The sequence below is a fragment of the Labrus bergylta genome, chromosome 14 (assembly GCF_963930695.1).
Source record: "Labrus bergylta chromosome 14, fLabBer1.1, whole genome shotgun sequence".
Classification (NCBI taxonomy): Eukaryota; Metazoa; Chordata; class Actinopteri; order Labriformes; family Labridae; genus Labrus; species Labrus bergylta.
Window position 1 is genome coordinate 28,373,941 of NC_089208.1, and position 23,789 is coordinate 28,397,729.

At 39.3% G+C, this 23,789-nt stretch overlaps 1 protein-coding gene across 1 annotated transcript; it reads right to left on the reverse strand.

Annotated features, from left to right (window-relative positions):
- Nucleotides 1-64: 64 nt before the first annotated feature.
- On the reverse strand, nt 65-22,866 carry hyou1 (hypoxia up-regulated 1). The gene is made up of 24 exons (XM_020646072.3): nt 22,692-22,866; nt 21,649-21,724; nt 20,962-21,055; nt 19,957-20,035; nt 19,642-19,796; nt 19,177-19,253; nt 18,890-19,071; nt 17,724-17,839; nt 15,941-16,127; nt 15,579-15,713; nt 14,644-14,726; nt 13,011-13,143; nt 12,563-12,747; nt 11,350-11,488; nt 10,829-10,886; nt 8,661-8,737; nt 8,192-8,359; nt 7,921-8,087; nt 7,743-7,830; nt 5,909-6,165; nt 5,736-5,820; nt 2,641-2,902; nt 2,433-2,537; nt 65-1,463 (listed from the first exon to the last, which is right to left on the reverse strand). The coding sequence occupies exons 2-24, from the start codon at nt 21,716-21,718 to the stop codon at nt 1,426-1,428; spliced, it is 2,940 nt and encodes a 979-aa protein (XP_020501728.2). The 5' UTR covers nt 21,719-21,724; nt 22,692-22,866; the 3' UTR covers nt 65-1,425.
- Nucleotides 22,867-23,789: the final 923 nt, after the last annotated feature.

Here is a 23,789-nt window from a genome sequence, read left to right on the forward strand (position 1 = left end):
AGACAAAGCTTTCAAGAGTGTCAGGCCATGACATGGATAACCAGAGAACGTGATTTCAATCCAATTAAAAAAAAATGTTTTTTTTTATTAACAGCTTTAACACACATTATTTTCATCCCCCACTCATGAATTTTGTTTTCCTCAGTCAGCCCTTCAAATAACAGAGTGCAACAAACAGAAGAGCACATGAACTTAAGTCCCCCCCTCCCCGCCACCCAGTCATGATGAGAGCAGTGACAACTTGAACACATCACCTCCTCTCGAGAGTTTAGCAGCTTATGAGACTAAAAGATGGACTTTGACTGCCAAAACATATTCAGTGTTGTTTTGGCATCAACAGAAGAAAAAATAAATCATGACTCATTTAATTCAGTCAGCTGGATCAGAGATATAATGGGAACCAGAAATATGGAGACACTGTTTATATATTAAGTTTTACTTATTTGGCAGCTCACCTGTCAATCTGCACTTAAGTGCTACACTATAGACACATGTTTTTTTTTTTATACTCATCATCAACAGGGGTTATCGTTCTATTTAGTCAAGATTTCAAACATACAAAAACACTGAATGAGTTTCAGTGGGTTAGTAATGATGGGAGAAACAAGTTCAATCGAGTGCATGTACTAAAAAATGTAAGTGATTTATCATGGAACACACACTCAGTATGTCACTCGTTCTGCATACTAATCCTTAATCCACATTTATACCCAAATTGTGTAATTATGTTCAAAATAATCAGCCATCATTCCAAATTATAGACATGTTTCAGAAGAACTTCTAATTTCTCAGTTTCCTCTGATTTACTTATTCTCAAAGTCCAATCAACATATGTTGGGGCATATTTATAGTTCACGTTGTGATTGGATGAATGCTTTGTTTCATTACAAAAAAAAAAAAAAAAACTGTACTTCCAATATAGTTTTAGATTGAATCTATAAGGCTTACGACAATGTTTTCCCTACAAATACAGCTGCTGTCTTAAAGCTGAGAGGCACAGGAAAGAGTGGAGTTTTAAATGAATTAACCGTACAAATGTCAAGCCCCCCCCTCATCAGAAGTCTATGTAGTTACTTTAATAAGTCTGAACACTGCTCACACCTCCCTCTGTGGGATGTCATCATCTGGTGGGCTTGACCCGTATCCATCACGGCACAGACGGAGTCCCAGACTTTACTTTTGTTGAACTGCTTCTTTGTTGTGTTTCAGTGTCGAGTCGATGACAGACAGAAGAGATGAGCAGCAAATAAAGAAGAGGGGTGGGGAAGGTAGGGGTAAGATGAGCAGTCTCTGTTGCATATCCAGTCAGATTCAAGCGGTTCGGTCACCAGGGACAAAAAAAAAAAACAAGAAAAACTAAGAGAGAAGGAACTTGAACATTTATACACTGTCAATAAATAGTGATTTCTTTCCCAGTTCCAGCTGTTATAATTCATCCTCTATGTGGACCTTCTCTGTTGCTCCTGAAAATAATGAAGAGAAAGAAAGAAAAGATTACTTTGTGTACGGGCATTCCTCCTGAGCTACATGTGCTGAGTAATTGTGGTGTTTACGGCCTCAACATTACACACACGCTCACATACAATGCTGTTGCCATGGTGATTACCTATTACCTTTAGCATTCAGAAGGCCTAGGCCAAAGACAATGCAGCCTTATGTCATCCCTGCCAGTGTTTAACAAAAAAATGACGACAAATGTTTTGTAAATGACTGTTTCTCCATCATGAAGACGAGACATTTACGAGCTGAAGAAGAAAAACACAAAACATAGACTGAACTGAAATGTTAGTGGTGGGCTGACAGACATTAAAACACACTATGATATTTTCCCATGTGTAATCAGTCTGTCAAAACACAAGCAGGAGAGAGGAGAAGTGTGTTTGCCAGAGAGGCAGAGAGCAGTGGGATTGAATAATCTTTATGCAAGTTGCAGTTGCTGTACGGATCAACTTGCATGCATTTAAGTTAGTTAGCAGCACTTCCTCAGGTTTGCTCAAGAGATGAGCTTAGAGTTGAAGCGATGAGGTCTGAAGCTTTTAAAACTCTCTGTAGTAGCAACAGATTATAATAAAATAATAAACACACAAACAAGTTGAGATTTGAGAGGATGAATGTGCCTCTAGCATATTTAGTTGATGACAGAATGATGGTGTATCTATCACAGCCTGTTTCAGATATGCCAGCTAAAACATTGTGTACCTGTTATTTGTTTTGACCCTGAAATATAACCAGCAATAAGGCCAAACATTTAAAAACGTATCTTGCCTCTGTAACAGATTTAGAGACAAGCTAACAAATCAAATAATCCAGCAGTCATGTGATGCTCCAGTCAGAGAGGAGGTCATTCAGTTCAAGGGTGGTGTTTTTTATTTTTTTTATTGTTTCCACCCCCTAGAGTTCTCCATCATCAGCGACAGGTGTGGAAGACCGACCTGTAGTTGTTTCTTCTGTGGGCTGTGATTGGCTGTCTGAGTCTGTGTGTACAGTGCTCTCCTCTGTGGGCGGGACTTCCCCTGGCTGAGGCTCCTCTGGTCCTCCTGTAGGTGAATAAAAACATACATGGAGTTAAGTCTTATAGCTGGTGTGATTTTCATATTCACAAGGGAACAGTAACATTTGAAGAGTAGTGTTTGAACCCACCACTTGTTGTCGCAGTGCTCTCCTCTGTGGGGGGGATGACCTTCTCCTCTGCTGTGTCGTTTGTCTTACTGCTTTTATCCGAGCTGGTGCTGTTCTTGGCTTTGGCTTTGGACCTCGGCTTAGCAAATTTAGCTTTGTTGAGCAAGTAGTTGACCTCTCGATCCAGCAGAGCCAGTTTGGACTCGATGTCTTTAGAGAGTAGGATAGGTCGCTCCTTTGCAGAGCGTTTCTCCTGCACTGCTACCGTATCATTCTTCCACGTCTGGAGAAAGATAATACAACACATGAGGTTCAACTTTAAACCAAGACAAGAGTCTTTGTGACAACTTATCAAATGTACTAAGGAAGGCTTCAGAGGAACATTTTTAAAGTCTGAAAAAAAAAAAAAAAAAAAAAAAAAAAAAAAACTATCTGGATGATGTCATAGTGATTTAGATTATGACGATATATTTGTGTTGTATGAAAGATGTCATCTGCCATAGTACTGAACTCAAGGCTTCAAAAAGGCAATTGCCCCAGTACAAGTTTGCTCAAACTTAATTAATATTAAACCAAACTTCTTGATGTAGAGGAAAAAAACACAATATAAATTTCTTTTTTTTTTTTACAAAGATCAGACAGTAGTAAGCAAAGTTACTACCGTCTACTGATCAAAACAACACACCTAACAACTCTGAGAAGGCATTGTTCCTGAGAAAAAAGGACGGTGCAGCTGACAAGGAAACACTCATATCAGTAAAGATGACATTTAGCAAACTAGGAACCATTTTATAAAATGAGTCTTAAGCATATTCCACATATTAACACCTGAAAATGGCAAATTTCAGACAGGCTGCCCCCTGTTGTTGAAACAAACACCTCAAACTGAAATACCGTATTTTCCGCACTATAAGGCGCACCGGATTATAAGGCGCACCTTCAATGAATGGCCTATTTTAGAACTGTTTTCATATATAGGGCGCACCGGATTATAAGGCGCATAGAATAGAACGTGTTAACAACTGAACAAGGCTGGGAGATATTGTGAATATATAAATATAAATACGTATAAAACGTAACGTATAAAACTACAAAAACAAAAGTACATAAGACGATTTCCCCAAATAATAAATTATTTCTTTGACGTTTCTCTTAACTCTCAAAACGTAGTTTTATACGTAGTGCATTCACAATAACTCAACGTTGTTCAAACGTTAATGTGCATATTCACAATATCTCCCAGCCTTGTTCAGTTGTAAACACGTAAAAGAAACACAGTCTGATACCGCTAATTCAAACGTTAGTGCAGGGGTGCCCAAACAGTCGCTCAGGGATCGACAGGTAGATCGCTGACTGATTCTCAGTCGATCGCGAGATGTTTTGTCAATATAAAATACAATTGTAAAATAGAAAAGTGATTTCAATTTCATCTCATTGCACTGTTTCCCACACACGATACCTGTGTTGGGAGCCCAAGTATACTTCTGACCTGTGTGTATTTAATTTTTCATTTATTCATGAAATTGCTGCGTGCATGAGAGAGCGAGCGAGAGAGCGAGCGCGCGCAAGAGAGAGTGCAGGCATGCGCAATGACGTGCAGGTAAAACCGGGGGGGTAAATGTTTTACCAAAAAGTCATATATAGAAACTATGCTACGAGTATTAAGCGCATTTGATGAAGCTGCAGCTACTTTTCTCTGCTCCTCTCTGCTGCGATGACTGTGAGCATCGCGGGGGACGAGACACACCAACAAACAGCGCAAACGCACACGCACACACACATACACACACATGCACAGGAGCGCCAGCCACCACGCGAACCTTTTTACTTTTTACTTTTAGTGCTACAGCACACAGTTGATCCGTGATCCGTACGGACCGAGGTGGGAACACACGTGACCCGGTCAAACAGTCGGTTGGACTTTACTCCGTTCACTCTCACCGTGTCTGCAGCTAATTTAACAAAAGCAAAATCATCTCACAGCAGCCTGCTGTAGTCTGTAGTCTGCATTATTTTTTACAGAACTCTCATTTATTATTTTCTGTTTGTTGTGTGAGTATTAAATGCGTTTGTAGGCTGTTGGTAAAGGCTATGGCTCACTATGTGGACTGGTAGATCTCGGCAGACTGGTAACTTTAAAAGTAGATCTTGGTTCAAAAAAGGTTGGGCACCCCTGCGTTAGTGCGTAACTCAACATTGTTCAGTTATGTATAACACGTAAAGCTCACTTTTTCAGTTCATTCATCCACGAATCCCTCGAATTCTTCTTCTTCAGTGTCCGAATTGAACAGTTGGGCGAGTACGGCATCCAACATGCCCGGCTCTCTCTCGTCATTATCCGAGTCAGTGTCGCTGAGCACCGTGTACAACCAGTATGGATCAACCAATTAACCAATTGATCCATATATAAGGCGCTCCGGATTATAAGGCGCACTGTCGTTTTTTGAGAAAATTAATGGCTTTTAAGTGCGCCTTATAGTGCGGAAAATACGGTACTATCTCTGTCAGACGGGGGGATCTCAGGGGGGCAAGACAACATAAAAAGAACAACGCAGAAGTGGCAGAGTCCGAGGCCTTGATGACAATTTCTGCCCTCTAAACAGTTTGACACATTCACAGTATCAACAGAAGAGCAGAGAAGAACATACTGGTGGACATAAAAGAAAATAAAGCATTTTCATGATGTGCATGGAGATCCCACAAGATGTGTGTTTACAGCCTATGGTTGTGCGCCGGTCACAGGACGGAATATTTCCTGCTGCGTTATCACACATGGCAACTTTACTAAGGGGCTGGCAGGAACATTTGTCAGTTGTTAGTAAGTTTTATGAAGTATCTGCCTTCAGATTTGGCCAAAGAACCCAAACATGTAGTAAATGCATTTTGCTCTGCCGTTGCCTTTAAAATAATTGAAGGCTAAGCAAAGACAGAGTGTGGTAACAAGATGTCTGAGGCTGGAGTTCTGTTAAGATGCACTGTTACAGTTAAGAGCACCCCCGGCATTTTATTCTTAACAGTAATTTAGGCTTCAAGATAACTAAAAATCCAGGAGAACACTTCTAAGCAGTCCTAAGAAATGTGATCGCACAAACATTCACAACACATTATCCACCTACCGTTGTTTCGTTGATTACTTTTTCTAACAAATTTAGCTCAACTTCGGTGAAGATTTGGTCATCTGCTGGAATCAGCTTGGCACTCCTTTTAAAAAAAACAAGATAAGTCATTACCAAACTACCTGACAGAGTCCTCATCTTTACCTTCTTTTCTCCTCTCTTTGAATACTCACCTCAAGAAGAAGCTGGAGGTGTTCAGCATGCTCTCCAGGGCAGCTAGGCGGTCAGGCCACTTGCGGCGCTCCTCCACCCTGAAGAACATGTCCTTGCACAGGCTCTTGAGCTGAGACAGCTTCTCTCTCAGCTGCTTGGTGCTGGCTGTGTAGCCTTCCTCATCCATCCACTCTGACGCCTCGCTCAGCTTCCCAGAGATCTGCTCTTTCTCCTCCTCTGACACCACCAGCAGGTAATCGTCCTGGTACATCTTATCCTGTAGGAGGAACACAGGAGTACTGTGATTTCTGAAAGAGGATATATTGTAACATCACTGGAACATTACATCCTATTTTCTTTGTTGTGACGTCATTTCTGAATAAACTGGTCGTTTATATTTTCATTAATGGTTTAACATCAAATGATTCATGTTGGCTCATCTACCTTCTAAACAACGGCTGGTCAATAAACAGATCTTGAAATAGGTCATTAAAAATTAATGATGGGGCCCCGGTAGCCTAGTGGTTAGTGCGTGCGCCCCATGTACAAAGGCTGTGGTCCTCCAAGCAGGTCGCTCGAGTTCCAACCAAACTTGTGACTCCTTTTCCACATGTCACCCGCCACTCTCTCTCTCTCTGATTTCTGACTCTATCCACTATCCTCCCTCTAAATAAAGGCATAAAAAGCCCAAAAATAAACCCTCAAATAAAAGTATGATGATAAAACATCACCAATATAGATCGATCTAACAGCATATCACACAGCTGAAACAAACCTTAAAAAGCAAGACTGAACCTTTAAGTTTGAATGACCAGCTTTCAAAACCTTCTCAGTCAGGTCTCCTTATAGGTCATGGTTCATTTTAACTTTGTTAATTAGCTGAATGAAAAAATCTAGGCTCTCTATATGCCTGGATGTTATCAGAGGAAAAAGCTAAGCTAATGTTAGCAACAGCTCAGCTTGCAGGTCCTGAAGCTTGGCAGAAAATTAGCAGTTACTGTTAATGTCAAACTGCCTTATCCTGTGTTTTATTTCTTAAAATCACTTGGCATGTCTGTTTGCAGCTGCAGACTCCTCGGCACATAGTTTGGCTCTAGAAACCCTTTAAATGATGGTCATTCTAACCCAGAACAAGCAGAGCACCTAGAAACCAGATCAGCTAATGTCTACCAACAACAAAACACAGATTCAAGTTCATCTGATGGTTCAGTGTTTTTACATGTCTTCATTATCTTTACTTAGTAAACAGACCACCTTAAAGCAAGTTAAGAAACTAAACTCTGTAGTAAACCACCTGCTTTTTTGAGACGTCATCATAAGGATATTCTTTCCTTTAAATATCAGCATTATTTTGATTTTGAAATACTTTATTAATCTCTGAGGGGAAATTCTGGTTTTACACTGTGTTATTTATATGGACATGCTACTCACACACATAGGTCTGAATCACACATATGCACAAACAGGACCTGTGGACATGCATTAGTGGAGGGATGTCAGAGTGGGGCTGCTACAAACTGCTACACAGGAGGCGCACCACAGCGGTTGGGGGTTCGATGCCTTGCTAAAGGACACCCCGGCAGTGCTCGGGAAGTGCCCTGGTACCTCTCCAGCTACCAGAACAACTTCTGTATTTTCGTCTGCACCGGGACTTGAACCTGCGACCTGTCGACTGAGCTACTGCCCCCCCCTCCATTATCAAATGACATGAATCATTATTATAAAAACTGATGAATCAGAAAAGAGAAGAGTCACCACATTCTGTTTTAAATTTAGCTGAGCTCTTCTCTAAACTGCAAAGACAACTTCAAAACAAGTTCACACAAAAAGACAAAAGAAGCTTGTGCTGCCTACCTGAGTCTCAAAGATAAAGGCTTCCAGACTGTTCAGGGTCTTTTCTCTTTCATGTTTGGCGAGGTCTCTGTTTGTTAAATCCTGCAACCTGAAAAGACACACGGACACCTTTTTAGTAAATGAAACTGAGATCAAAACAACAAGAGTGGGAAAACAATACAGATCTGCTTCGCTTTACTTCTTTTTAGAGGAGCCGACGTCCTCTGCTGTGGGGTTCAGGATGTCTTTGATGACCAGCTCCACTATGATGTCTTCAGAGATTTTACTCTTCTTCTGTGGTTTTGCCGTCTTTTCCGGATTCTTCTCTTCCTCTGCATTTCCAGTCTTCTCTTCATCCTTCTCCTCCTTCACCAGAAATACATATTGTAACTTTTTAATAACAAGTCTGTATCTTGAATTCAACTTTGTTAAACAGCACATTTCACTGAAAGATGAGTGACTGATCCTACCTTAGTTTCAGCCTTGCTTCCTTCTTCCTCCGTCTTCTCCTCACTTTTCTCTTCACCTTTCTCTGTATCATCCGGCTTCTCCTTGGGAGCCTCTTCCTTCTGGGCTTCATCCTTACTGTCCTCGTCCTTGCCTTCCTTTCCTGATTCTGGAGGCACTTCCTCCTCATCCTGGTTACAAAGAAACAGGAGACAGTTGCTATGGTTACCACTAATAATAATTTATTAATTTATTAATAATTTTTTTTTTTTAACAACACAGGCTAACCCCAAGGAACAGAAAGTAGGAGTCTCTAAAAATTTGAATGATTTTATAAGGTTGAAGAAATACTGCACAATGCAAACAAGCTAATGTTATGTCTATCACTAGAATGGAGGTACAGCAGTTTGTATAAACTCTAGATCTCTCACTTTTTTTAAATTAGTTTTTTCTTGACTAACTGATGTGCGTGGTGTGTGGCGCCGTGAATACCTGGACAGGTTCAGTCATATTTGGAGCTGGTTCTGATGATCCTCCTCCAAACAAAGTGGAAATTGTGTTACCCAGTTCTGAAAGACAGGAGAGTGACAGTTCAGAAGATCAATGGACTTGAGCTTGTTTCACACTTTTCTAGTCTTCTGACTACTCAAAGCTCTTTTACACTGCATGTCACACCTACACATTCACACACTGATGGTAGAGGTTGATATGTAGTATCATCAGAAGTAACTAATCCATTCATACACCACCACTGAAGCAGCGGGAGCAATTCAGGGTTAAGTGTCTTGCCCAAGGACACATCGGACATGTTGCCCAGCTGGGGATTGAACCCTCGACCTTCCGGTTGAGAGGTGCGACTCTACCAACTGAGCCACAGCCACCCCAGACAACACGAGTCTTATACACTAAAATGGGTAATTGAGGTCAGGTAGCAGACAATGGCAGTCAGAACTTTCAAAGCATTGCACTGAGTCTTCTTCCTTAAAATGATTTCAGCGTGGTGATGAGAGCAGGACGATGTGGCATCCAGCCTGTCCTTCAAACTGCAATCCCTATTATTCTGTTTTGTTAAATTGTATTGCTAACGCATGTATGACCTCTTAAAGAAACACAAATGGTGACATTGGTAGAAGGAAGTGCAATCACTGGCTTCAGCTCTGTAGGTTGGATCATTTTCCATCTGTTGAATAGTTTGCCAAACCTGCCTGAAGAGGCATCATTGTGGACTGCGCGACTGGGAGGAGAGGATAATGTCAACAAATACGACCAATTGGCAATTTCAAGAATTAAAAATTAAGCGAAAAACTGCAGTTCCTCAAGTGTCCACATAGGGCTGGCTGCAAAAGCCAAGGAAGTCCTATTGACACCGTTGTTAAAATGTAAATTTTTGAAGCAGAAATAAAGATGTTTACAGCCTGGTTCAAAAAGGGGCTTGAGGCTCGCCTCATCTCCGCCTCTTTTTCTGTTTTTAGATTAACTGAAAGTGAGTTTGAGACAGCATTTCTTATCGTTTGACTTCAAAAATCCACTTCAGAAACCAATGGGTGATGTCACTGAGACCACGTCCATGTTTTATACACTCTATGGTTTAAGCTTGCCTGCTAACTACCCAGAAATAGAAAACTAGAGACTTCTGGTTCATCACAACACCCCTGAACAAAGCAGACCAGTCATCATGTAGACCATGTTCAACACCGACAGAACCAAACAATGCAGCCAAAAGTAGAGATGGACTCTGTGTGTACGTCAGAGGGGACGCTCGGTCCTACCGGTAAGTCAAAGCTGAGTGACTGTTAGTACGAATTTTCATGAAATTCATTCATCTTGGTAACTTTGTGAAATGTATTGTTCAAGTCTGTCTACCACCTGTTAACACTCCTACTTTTGGGTGTCTGAAGCTGTAAACTTTTATGGGTGAAGCACCTAAGTAGTAGCAGATCTATGTTTGGATAGGAGCCAACTATATGTTGTCAGCAACTGTTTGCTAGACAGAGAGTCTACATCTGTTACGTATACAAATCAGTGTCATGTCATCTTCATTGTTTATGGTGATGCACCCAAATATAAAGGAATTTGTGGGTTGCACCTTTTTAACGGAATATAAGCAGCACTGTGAACACTGTTACTTTGTCAGCACTTTGTCAGTCAAGTGATTTGTAAGCATGCTTGTTTGATGAAGTTGTCTGACCTCGGCCGATTAAATGGTGTTATAATCTCCAGTCTGTTTCACGATTTCGTCATTGGATTTATACAACAGAAACAACCCCCACCTAACAGTGACAAGTATCCAGGTTAAGATGCCAATCATTTCATCTACACTACCTTACTGGTAGTTTTTATATTCCCAATGACATAACTACAATTATTGTGAACTAAAGTTATACCTGTTGACTCCCTCCACCCCTCAGTACAGCTGCAGTTTACATTCACTCAGTGATTCCCACAAGACAACAGTGAAGTGTTAAAGGTGCAGGTGATGTATACTGAGATCATGTGAAGGAATTCGTTAGTCTTAAATCAAAACAAGAGGATGAGTGGGCAGACACTAAACAGGTTACAGCACATTCACACACATGAATGAGGATGTGGTTGTTGTTGGACACTTCAGAGTCAGTGATCATGATTTGGTTGTGTCATGGTTTCAGACATGTCAAACCTACTAGTTAATGTTGACTCCTCCTCTTTCTCCTCCACGATAGTTTCAAAGACGGACTCCACCTGTGGATCACACATGGACAACTTGAATAATGGTACAAATAGAGAGGTTACAAGTAAATCAAAGAGGTTTCCTTCCTTTATATCCGAGCATACTGACACAGCCTGCCTACTTTTAAGTGCAGCAAACTATTAACATTTTGATATTTAAGTGAATTACAGGAGGTATGACGTAAAAAAAAAACTATTTGAAACATGTATATACAGTTGTGGAAAATGTAAAGACCACTGCAAAGAATGTACTCCAGTTCTACTATTTATAGGTTTGTTGAAGAAAGTAAAGATTTGTTTTGTGCTCAACATTTCTCCCATCTTCCAAATACATTTTTGTCATTTAGGTCTTTTATTTTACAGAAAATGAAAACTGTTTTTTTTCTTGAAAGATACAGTGTTTTTCAAACCACAAATAATGCAATTAAGTGTCAAATCCTCAAGACCAGTAAGAAAGCTGACAAGTGTGACTGACCCGATCCAGCAGCAGCACGCCGCTCTCATCCATGTTGAAATGGGCTTTGATGCCTTTTGACTCTGCGTCTGTGTGCTTCTGGAAGCTGCTACCTACTCCAGACAGTTTGACTGTGGTAAGGTTCAGAGAGCCGAACACACTGCAGAGAGAAGAGAACAGGTTTTAATCCAGAGGAGAGCTGATATACAGTACAAAACCTTATGGAATCATATTTCTGCCAAAAAAAAAATAAAACAGTAAAAAGACTTCCTGGAATGTCCGGGGCATTGAGCTGTCACTCAAAAACTCATTAGCCAATGGGGACGCATTCCTCATAAAGCCCGCCCACTCGAGAGGTTTGTGCCAGAATCACAAACAAAAAGACAGGCAGCGCAAACGAGAAAGCTGACAGTCAGAGCAAAAGTCTTATCAGTGAGAAAGAAAAGGAGAGAACTGTAAACAAAAGGACCGATAATTGCAAGTAATTTTTTTTGCTTGAGTGAGATTATATCTCTCTCAAACTCTTATCTTTATTTGCAATTTAAGAAGTTTTGTTTGATTTTTTTGGCACAAATGTGATTCCATAAAACTTCAGCATCATAGAGAGACTCTCAGTGAAGATCATACCATCAACATCACATCTTTCACCACAGTTTAGAACATTACTGTGCAAGTCCTGTATACATTTCAAATTCTACAAGGGGGATTTATATTAAAACTAACCACACATACTGTGTACATCTGTTTGAGTGTCTCCAGCTTCTAATCACACATATAAACCATGAGTGTGTACAAAGTGATCAAAGCAATAACTATGGAGGATTCACACACCTCAACTACATGTGGAAGATAAATGGATGTTAAACTAAATTGTGTTAAATAACAATTATTCAATACTTTAAGAATACAAACAACAATATGAAAATGCTGCTTCCCTGAGCTCCCATACTTCATATTGCCACATGAGAGCTTTCTACAGACAAAGGGGAAAATGTCTTATAATATTGAGAAAATGCTTCTTAGTTATCATGACAACATTGGGTGACAGCTTCCTGCCTCAGTTTGTCTGCTCTGAAGTTAGCATCATCATATCCCCTACCATCTTTAATCAGGGACCCTCTAACCCGGCCCTAAGACGTTAACATCAAAGTAACATTAATATATGTTTTCTATCAGCCTTTGCCTTTCATTGCTAACAGTCCAATACAACATTGTAAAGCATGAGCTGTCTCACCTGATCTCTTCCTGGCTCAGGAAGCTGAGGTCACCGTAGTTGATGTCGAAGGCAAAGTCGTCACTGTAGCGGTTGAAAGTGATGACCTTGCGCTGGGGGTAAGGAGCCATCCTCTGGAAGAGGATACGTTTGTTGTGTTTCAGGGTTTTAACCCCCTCCTCCTCTGACTCACGAGTAAACTCCACCTAATGTTGTTATAGTAAACATGAGTGGTGGAGGGTTTATTTTCAGATTTAGGGTTCGGGTTAAGATCGAAGTTAGCAGCCGTGAACAATGCACAGAATCATATTTTAATCTCGGATCAGAATTTCTCCACAAAGTGAACAAACAAGGTATATCATTCAACATCACCTCCCCAGCTGTGTGTTGATAAAACAAAAACAAACAGTAGCTTTATAAATGATCCATGTATCAGAAAGTCTCCGCAGAGTGAGAGATATCCACTGACCTGAATAGGGAACACAGCTGCTTCTCTGACCAGGAAGGGTTTGACCTTGAAGGCCTTGCTGAGGGCAGCAGCCTGGTACACGGCACCCATGGCTGCTGCCTCGTCTGCATTGATGTTCTTACCCAGCTCCTCTCTGCAGAGAAAAAGAGAACATAATCAAACTAAAATGTTGATCTGAAACTAAAACTTCTTTATCTTGTCAGTTACAAAACAACGTGGCTCAAAGTATAAATTCTTAGTGAAAAAGAAGGGACTAACATCTTAGTGCAGGGTTGTGATTGGCAAAGAGCTTGCACAGTAATAAGTAACATCATCATGATCATACTGTTAAAAGATTTAGATTATTTAAATCGAAGTCTGGTCTCGATAACATCATCGCCTCCCTCCATCTCTCTCGGCCTTAATGTGTCTCCTCCTTTGACAACCTTCATCAGCAGAAGATTTCTTGAACTCACCAAAACAAAACTTCTGTTTTTAGAAGTTCCACTCATGATTTCATTCAAAGCAGGTGAGGTCTGTGTGGAGTCTTTTGTTTTTTTTGTTTTTTTTTTAAAAAGGTCCCATATTATGCTTTTTCTGGTTTTATATGCTCTTTAGTGTGTTTTCCAAGTGTCCTGTGCATGTTTAAGCACATCTATGTGCAAAAATTCAAAGTCCGCGGAAACGCGGCTTCTCCTACGTCCTCCTGTTAGCTGTAGCATTAGCTGCATGTAATGCTCGGTTCTAGCCCCCCTCGATAAAAATGTGTCAGTGTGATGTCTTGTCAGTGTGAGATCACTGATCTAAGTCCACTGGCCACATGTCTCTCTTTATGATAACCTGCAGAGCTGGAGCTTCTCCAAACTTACTCACTAGAGTGAGAGGAGATGGTCCTAATTCATTAATTTTCAATGGGGATCTTTAAAAATGAAAAAAAAAAAAAAAAAAAAAAAAAATTTTAAATGCTCTGCATATATATACATAATCTTACTGCCCACATGGATAACTAATGTCTAATAGGTCAAAGAAAATCTGGAACTGCAGATAAATCTATAAGAAGCAGATGATTGTCTGGCACAACTTCACCAACGAACAAGCTGCATGAAGAGTGAAAGGCTTGAAGAGGTCAAAATGCTCCAGCAACATTTGTAGTAAGAAGATCAGCTTCAAACGTGTTGATCTCATTTGTTAATAAAGTTGATGTTTGTATTACATAAATGTGGAAGGATCACATCCCTGTCCATTGTGTCTAAAATCCTCATGAGGATTATTTTTAATTGATGTTGAGATCACGGTTATTAAACATAGTTACTCATTGATTTTACAACATCTGGATCACATGAATGTTTGAACTTAAACACTCATCACTTTTACATTCTGAGCACTTGGGGAAAAAAGCAATAATTGAAATAAGTTACAAAAATATTAATATATCAAAATAATATATCAATAAATACAAACTATGTTTTTGAGATAGTTGTGATGCCCTCTTGTGGCCAAATATATAACAGCACACATTTTGAAACATTATCCACACATGACAGAACACGGCATGCGGCACAGTAATCTCCATTATCTTATTTTCATGATCATGAGAAACAAAAACTGTCATTGAAATTGAAACCTGATTAGCTCTACTGTCGCTGATACTTACTTTCCCACAGCTTTGAGCAGGACTTCCTGCACCTTCGGGACACGAGTTGAGCCACCGACTAAAATCACCTGCTCGATTTCATCCTGTAGACAAATGGAAGAAATAATCATTATCAGAATCAGAAGCGAGGTTTATTGCCAAGTACAGTTACACATACAAGGAATTTGACTTGGTGTATTGGTGCTAAACAATTAACAAGGAAATAAAACAGAACTAGCAACAACTTAAATAATACAGTATAAGAAGCTATTACAATATATAAAATAGAATTAAAAAATGTAAAATATAAAAAATAAAGATAAAAAAAACACAAAATGTACAAAAGGTGCAATGTAGGAGCTGTGCAGTGGACTATGAGAAAAAAATCTTTGTGTGTGTAACTACTCACAGAGTGCATGTAAGGAAAATACATTTTTAAAGTCAAGTGGGCGTTAATGCAACTTTCAAAATTAGATTACCGTTACATATTCATTTATAAATGCTGCACATTATTTCTAAAACAAAACAGCTGTATGCATTCCCTTGTGTTCCTCTCACAGTTAGTTTAAGTAGCAGTTCACATCCATCTGCATTTAGAATGATAATGTAACTAAGGCCGGGACTGGAAATTATATTTGTCTCTTGAAAAATAATAATTATCTTACCATATGCAGTTTTTTGGTAATTACAGTTAGAATTTGAACTATTGTATTTAATCTAAAAATGTGAACCTTTAATTGAATTGAACAGGTAAATTTACTCTTTACATATTTGTACATAAAGATGTAATGACTTGCTATACATTGAACAAATACTACTTTTATATAGGAGACTATCTTCAATTAATGTGAATCTTCTTTTTCTTATTCTGCCTTTTCGTGTCCCGTCTTCAGACAAACCCCCCATGAAGAGATCATGGAAGTTTTATCTCATCATGTGTGAGATAGAATACTGACCAGCTTCATTTCTGCAGCAGAGAGGGCTTCCTGCATGGGGCCGGGCACTCTTTCAAAAAGATCAGTGCACATCTCTTCAAAATCTGCCCGGGTCACCTTCGATTTGAAGTCAATGTCGTCCATCAAACCTTCCACCTGAAAAAACAGTTTTCTTTTACTGAAATGTGAAAGTTACATTATTGGTGCCTGGGACTGGGATCTTTGTTGCTAACGAAACAGGTAGCAATATTGTTTGATTTCTTTCTAGTGTTGTACCAAAGTTTAAACTTGTGGTATCATGACAACCCTAAAACATTTCTACCATGTGCTAAAACCAGCGGGACAGACTGAAGGCTGCAGGCTCAGGTCGCAGCAGCACTCACCTGGGCCATGAACTCCATGTTTGCACTGAGCACAGTCTTCAGTCTCTGAGCCTCTTTGAGGAGCTTGGCCATGGCCCGGTGGTTTTCTCTCACATCTTTCTTGCTCTTCTTCTGCTCGTTGAACAGTTTAGCCAGGTGGTCCCGGAGTCGTAAGTCCATCTCAAATCCCCCCAACCCGCGGTCGAACCTAAAGTCAGCAACAGGATAAGAACAGGGAATTCATACACACAGTTCATAGAACAGCCTCCAGGGGGTGTATGAGAGGTCAATATTATGATAAATGCATTAATCAAATATAAACCTTAAAATTATGAATATGATTGAACTCCAAGAAAATCTTAATGCATGACTGATGAAATAACTTTATTAATGAATAGTTGGATTTAAAGTGATTATTTACATGTTTAGCTGATTAAGTATATACTTTGCATTATTTACTCATGATTTTTAATATCTTCATCGTATCTATTTCCTATTCAACATTCTGTGACTTTATATACACACACAACACAAAGACTCATTTAGATTAAGTTGAAGAAATGTGGCAGCTGCCCTGATGCTCTATCTGCATTATCACAAAGTTGTTACTGACTTATCTTCATGGTTCAGCATACACAACATCAAGCAGTCAGACACACCTGAACTCCTCCTTTAGTGAGAAGGGGCTCAAAAACAATCTACAGTCTGTAAATAAAACACTTTACCGATTCAAAAACCAAGTTCATCAACATTACACACAGAAATAAAAATAATTTTCTGACTTCCACCAAGTGTTATTATATTTTATCTGATCGCTGCTCAACTTCAACTGATCATCATAATCAGTCCTTCCCATTTCATTTGCTGCTGTTTATAGCATCTTCTTTTTAAACATTGCTGTACATATATAAACAACACAACTTCAGAAGGTCAACAGTTTTATATTCAGGTCTAATTACAGATTTTTTTCCTCAAATGTTTTTAGGTTCTTGCTTTAAATGTCACATATATTTTTATCCCTGCACGGGTTATGTACATTTCTTGTATAAGTCTATTTTTAATTGCACAGTTTAAGTTTGATTCATCTAGGGGTATTCTTTAAATCTTTTTTTCAGGTTAATATATATATGTATGGGAGGGGGGCTTTTGTGGTTAATTTGTAACAAATGTTTCATGTCATGTATGTCTTATAACCTGCTACTGGATGCTTTGAATTTCCCTCGGGATCAATAAAGTATCTATCTATCTATCTATCTATCTATCTATCTATCTGTTCCTGCTTATACCACACGTCCTTTACCATTATTACTGCCACTGTATCTATGAATCTGTTTGATTCATTGTTGTTGTTTATCTCTATCGGTCTCTCTCTTTCTGGATCTCCTGCTATCCCACTTATCGGGCACATGAGTCTGTTTCTGCTTGAAGTCTCTGCCTGCTAACAGGAAGTTCTTCCTCTGCGCTGTAACTTTGCTTAACGCTGCTTAGTGCTGTGCTCATGCTGGATTAGTGTTAGGTCTTTGTAAATAATATAACAAAGAGTAAGGTCTAGACCGGCTCTGTTTGTGTCTTCAGATAACATTTGGTATGAATTGATTGATTGACTTTTCTTTTCACCAAGACTCTGCACAGGGATTTATTTGCAGTGAATTTAGTTTACAACATGATGATGTATTCTTCCATCTATCCGCGAACCAATCAGGGGGGACCAGTACGGATTACAAGTCAACTGTGATTTGTTTCACAGCTAGTTGTTGCAGATTTCTCAAACAGAAACTGACTTTGTTATTGTCAGAGAACTCACCCGACTCCTCTGATCTGCAGCTGCGGCTGGGTGCCAGCCTCTTTGGTTTTGACGGTCTGATAAGAGACGATGGTGGCGGTGGTGCTGCCTGAGCCCATATCATAAAACATCACGTTCTGAAAGGAAACAGAGTTTACTTTACAGTCTACAATCAGTACCATATCAAATAAGAATCACATCCTAGCACTCCTCGAGCACATGGTGAATACATTCAGAGAATAAAGCTGTTGATACTCAGTGTTTTGTTGATGTGGACACATTTAAAAACCAAACCAAACAAGGTGCTAGTCCTGCTTGAAGCACTTTGAAACCCCCGTTCTAGTCTCGTCAAGTCTCACTAAACATTATGTCTGTGGATATGTGCATCTGTTGGGTAATATTTTTCAGTGGAATAAACCACATCCTGCACTCTATAGTCAGTTTTTCTAACAGCTGGACTTTGTGACTAATAAACATTGAATCTTATTTTAATGGTAATGAAACAAAATGTGACTGAGTGCCACAGTGTGTCTCTTTATTTCATGTAGAGCTCTATGGCACACAGGATTTCTGTATACATACTTTCATTTCTTTTGAATAGCCCTTTTAACACATGCACATAACACCTGGACACTTCCTGAAAAATATCAGGGTGAGCTGCATGTGTGAACGCAAACAGAAAATACATTCACACCAGACTTTACACAGAATTATTCATGCCAGGCCCCTAGAACATTTTCCATGTGACCGGAGCAGTCTTCGCTCACTTAATGAAACTGCTTCATTATGTTTTCTGTTCACTAGGATATTATTTTCTGCTATTTCTGCTAACTTGAATATGTCCGACTAGCACTGATATAAAGACAATAACTGTCACCATAGCATCAGACTGTATTGCTTTGTCTGCCATATCCACATTGTTCTTTTTACATCATGTCCTGCCTCATGAGACCACCCCCTCCCCCCCTGACTGGGACACCTTCCCGCTGTGAGGGACATGTGTAAACAAGCAAAACAAGGAAGATTTCAGAAGCAGCCTGCAGGAGATGTTCAGTTGTGTGTCGGTGAAAATGTCTAGAAATGCATTTATTGTTAATAAGAGTCCATATAAATGATTTGTTGACATTAGATAAATAACACCAGCCACATTCTTCAACATGAATTTGGAAGTCATCCTGGCTTTGTACCTTAGCCGTGTTGTCGATATCTTTCCTCCTGAAGACCCCGTAGTTTAAAGCCACGGCCGTGTTGTCGTTGATGAGTTGAAGGACCTTTAGCCCCGCCATCTGTGCCGCCTGCAGGACCGCCCTGCGCTCTGCCTGGTTGAAGAAGGCTGGGACGGTGATCACTGCATCTTTGATTGGTTGTTCTGGAAGTAGAAGAGTAAAGATTGAAGCAGAAACCAACAAATGACTCTTTTTTTTTTTACATATTAAAACACTTGTAATAGTTGCAGTTATATGAGCCAACAGACCTGCAAAGTCCTGAGCCAGTCCGCAGGAGTAATTGAGCACCATGCCGATGAGCTCCTCAGGTGTGTATTGTATCTCTCTGGAAGAAAAACAACAAAACAAAAAAAATCAGAAGGTCAAGTTGGATTCCCACGTCTTAAACAATGCTGCGTTTCTTCCAATAATCTATTGATAGCTGACGTTTCCATGACAACTGCTTCCTAGTTACAGTGACTGTAATGTGTGTTTTTCTGTCTTGATCAGCTTTGAAACCTGTTTTCAGAGGTTCAAAACAAACATTTACACTCTAGAGATGAACAGCCTGACACAGCACATTATCATATACAGGTGAAATATAAGGTCATGAAAATCACATGGAAACTGTTTTAAGCACCCACTGTTGCTAACAAGTAAACAATCTATGGATTAATTTCATGATGGGGGATTAAAAAAAAAAATGAAACAAAAGAAAAATGAAAGAGACTCACTCTGAGCTTTTAAAGTAAACCGTTCCTCTGACCGGGTCCTCCTGCAGCTCATGCTCAGTAAAACGCTTCTGGTAGAGCGCCACCTGGACATTGTCGTGTTTCTTACCCAGGAGGCTTTGGAGGTGTCTGTATACTGTTTTGGGGTTCTTCACAGACTGAAATGAACAAACAATGAACTCATTAATGGCTTAAAGAAAAGATCAGTCATATGTTGAATTGACTTGAACATTTTGTGTTAACTGTGAGAACAATATCAATCAGATTACGCTGACATTATTGAAAACTCCTTTTAGGACATTTGAGAAGAAATCCTACCACTCCCAGAGCGCTGTCTCCAAAAAGTCTTTCATTTTCCTTCAGACATACAGCAATGGGTGTTTTCCTCCTTGACTCCCTGAAGACAAATACAACAGACATGGTGTTCAGATGTTATTTCCTGCTTCACTTTTCTGTTATTTATACATGCTTTTGTAAAGTATTCCAGTAGTTTTTGTGACTTTTGTGTTTAAAATGATGATTTGTGTAACACACAATCTAAAAACAAACAGCAAGTGGTCCAGACAATACTTTGTTCTGCATGGTAAAAAAAAAGCTTATAGAAGTATGGTTAGTGGCTTTAAAAGGGTGCAAAAACCAATGGGTCATTATTACAGAGAAATAGAAACAGTGTTGAACCGGTGGTCCGGTACATCCCTCTGAAAGACATTTAGAACCACATGAAGCCAAGACAAATTGACAACACTTTTAAAGATTTAGCTTCCTCGTGAGGTCCTAAGAGCAAGCCAACTAGCTTCCTAGTAGATTAAAACAAATGTTTCAGTGTTCCTACCTCAAAAAAAAAACAACAAGAAGAAATCTGCTCATTAACATGTGTCCTTCACAATAGGATTGAAAAAGTGGATGACTGTACATAATTGACAGCATGATCGCTGTATTAACACTGACCACTATTACTCATTGGCTTCAAAGCCAGTCATGCTTCCTGGTAGGCTTATGGTGATGACTATGTCTGGTTCTTTGTAAATAAACAGTCCTATCTCTGTATGGATCATTTCTATATTGTGTAGACACAAAGAATAACAACGGGAGTCAGTCAGTGGTGGAAACAGGCACTTTAGGACACATCCTTACTGCCATCAGGCAGATCTGTCCCCGAGGTTTACATTGCTACACATACAGAGCATTTCAGGCTGCTGAAGCAATTCCAAAATGTTTTACAAATATACTAAATTTGGTTAGAGCGTTTCCCTTATTTACATTTAGTCAAAGGTCAAAGACACAGAATCACTGTACCCAGGTGAAGACAGCAGGGAAACTCACTTGTTAAGAACAATCTCCATCGGCACACCAGGTTTCACTATCGCCATCTTCATCCACTCACTGCCAAGGTCGACAGACATGACAGCTACACTCACTGCAAACACAAAAAAACACAGTTACATAAAGCTGGTAATGCAGACAGGAACATACTGTATACTGAGGGAGAACTGAGGCTCATTATTGATCAAGCTTATCTGTTTCCAAACTGCAATCATTCATTCTGTATGTATTCATGAGTGCTATATATATATATATATATATATATATATATATATATATAAATAAAAGCGCTATATAAGCTCAAGTCCATTTACCATTTACCATGATTGTTGTAAATCTAGGCTGTAGCTTCATGTTAGAAGGCAAGGCAAGTTTATTTATATAGCACATTTCAACAAGGCAATTCAAAGTGCTTCACACAAGACATCAAAAGCATCATGACAGAGGAAAGAAAAGAAACATTAAAATAGAACATTTAAAAAAATCACTGAAATTATTCAATCTGAACATATGTTCAAATAAAAATAATTCAAATGAAATTAATTGAAATAAATAAAGTAAAACTATAAAAAGAGTTTAAAGTTACAGTGCAAGTTTAAAATCTTATTAAAATTGTTTAATAAAAAGGCAGCTGTAAACAGGTGTGTCTAGAAGAATACATCTGCATATGATGATGGATATTATTACCTGTGTGAGAAGGCAACACTGCCAGAACAAGGCAGAACAGAGCAAACAGCCCCAGCTTCCTCCTCCCCATGATGAGCTGTAAAGACAAACACATTATGCATTCTTATGAAAACAATATCTGTGTGCTTAAACACTCAGCTTTGACATGTTTTTCTGAGGACTCAATCACACAGCAACATTTATACTAAACACACTGGATCTCCTGCTCATCTTTCTCCACCAGCTGTTAAGGGATGCTTTTTGTAGCAGGTGCATCTCTTACAAAGGAAATGATCATTATCATATTCTGCTTGGACTCCTTGTTATTCAGTGAAGATTTATCAGTGAACCACTATAAGTGTGTGACAGTTCAGTGTGACACTTGCAGGCTGTGCCATGGCCTTTGCCCAAGGATATGCAAATCAAACATACACCTGATCCCACCCTCAAAGGTGTACACAGTTTACAAACACGTGGCATTAATATAGTTGTCAAGTTCTGATGTTGGCTAAAGCTTTAATATTTACAGTAAAAAAAAGAAGAAGCTTAATGCAGAATAAAGTATGTATTTAACTTTTAAAGGTGAAAATGTATACAGAGCTTAAAATAACGTTTAGGTACATCTATTATCAGATGATTGTTTGTTTGAGGAGATCTGCATAGACACTTCTAGTCCCCAGGTGAGACAGGGACACATTAACGCAAGATGGATGCAAAGATATAACTCTTGTTTTTTTTATGATTTACCTAAAAAAAATCCCTACAGCTTCAAGAAATTATCAGCAGGCTGAATTGGCTAGTCGAAGTATAACTAACAGATGTGTGCTAGCTTAATAGTGCTAGTACACATCTGTTCTTCTAGATACAGCAACATTTAGTAACGTTACACCATCATCCATTGACCGATGAATTCAGACACATTTGGACAGAGTAGCTCATCCTTTGACCTTAGAAAACACAATAAAGCAGAAAGAAACATCTAGTTCACAGTGCCTGTAAGCTAGCTCACTCTCTGTGTACCAATGTGAAAGCATGATGGACACTGTGCAGAGACACACGCTTACCTTAAACTCAGAGGTTTCCAAACTGTGCTCCTCAGGGTGGGCTTTAATACTTGAAGTTTCCTGACTTCGGCCTGTTTCAGAGCCTCTTTGTTGTCACACGGTAGTTTTAAGTTCCCTTATCACCGGCTTGCTCTCACTTGTCGGGCCCGAACGCGGCGTCACCTCATTGGATCCACTGACTGCAGCCGCTGCCGGGTGGAAGTGTTGTCAATTTTACAAAATCACAAGGTAGAATATCCGGTCTGGTTTTCAGTTCTAAAAGCCGTGTGGGCAAACATACTTAGATACAACTTGCATATAGTTATGTTAGTCAAATTTAAAAGTGTAAAGTAGAAAAACGCCACAGAGAAAAGTGCTATTGTCTTATTCAGACCACGAGTTAAACATCTGGGAGTTATGGAACAATGCACGCTACGGATGAGACAAACTTACTTTGAAAGGGAGAGTCCACTGCATCCGGTATAAACTGCAGCCATCTTGACGCTTTGCTTAACCACCACCCTCCAGTCGAAGGCCCGCCTACCTGGCTCCACGCACTAAGACGTGATTGGTCCACGTGAATAGTGATGACGAAATACAATTTTTGGCTAAATCCAATTGGTCCACGTTCAGACAGTGGGCGTAGACTAAGTGACGAAGTTTCCAGGTAACGTCAAAGCGAACCACATGCTTCCTGATGTTAATTCATTCAAATTAAATTGTCTAGTTGTTCACTTTATTATAAGTGGGCTCAAGGAGACATTATACATGATATATGTTGTAATCTTTTTAATTAAAGCTGCTGTTTCAAATATAATAACAATTTTACTGCATTACATTGATTAAAATGGTTAAAATGTATACAGTAATTCCCCCCCCCCACACACACACTCTGTCATCCCACCCAAACGAATCACCACAGAGCTATTCTTGTTGCGAAAATTTTGAGTGACATGTGGGAAATAGTTTTATAATTAAAAAAAAAGTTTAAAAAAGAAATAGAAATAGTTTTATTAAGTCATCAAATGTTTAATTAATTGGTAAAGATTTTAAAAAAGGCTCATTAAATCTATTAAGAAAAGAGATGTGGATGGAGGTGTTACAGGGTCCACTAGGACC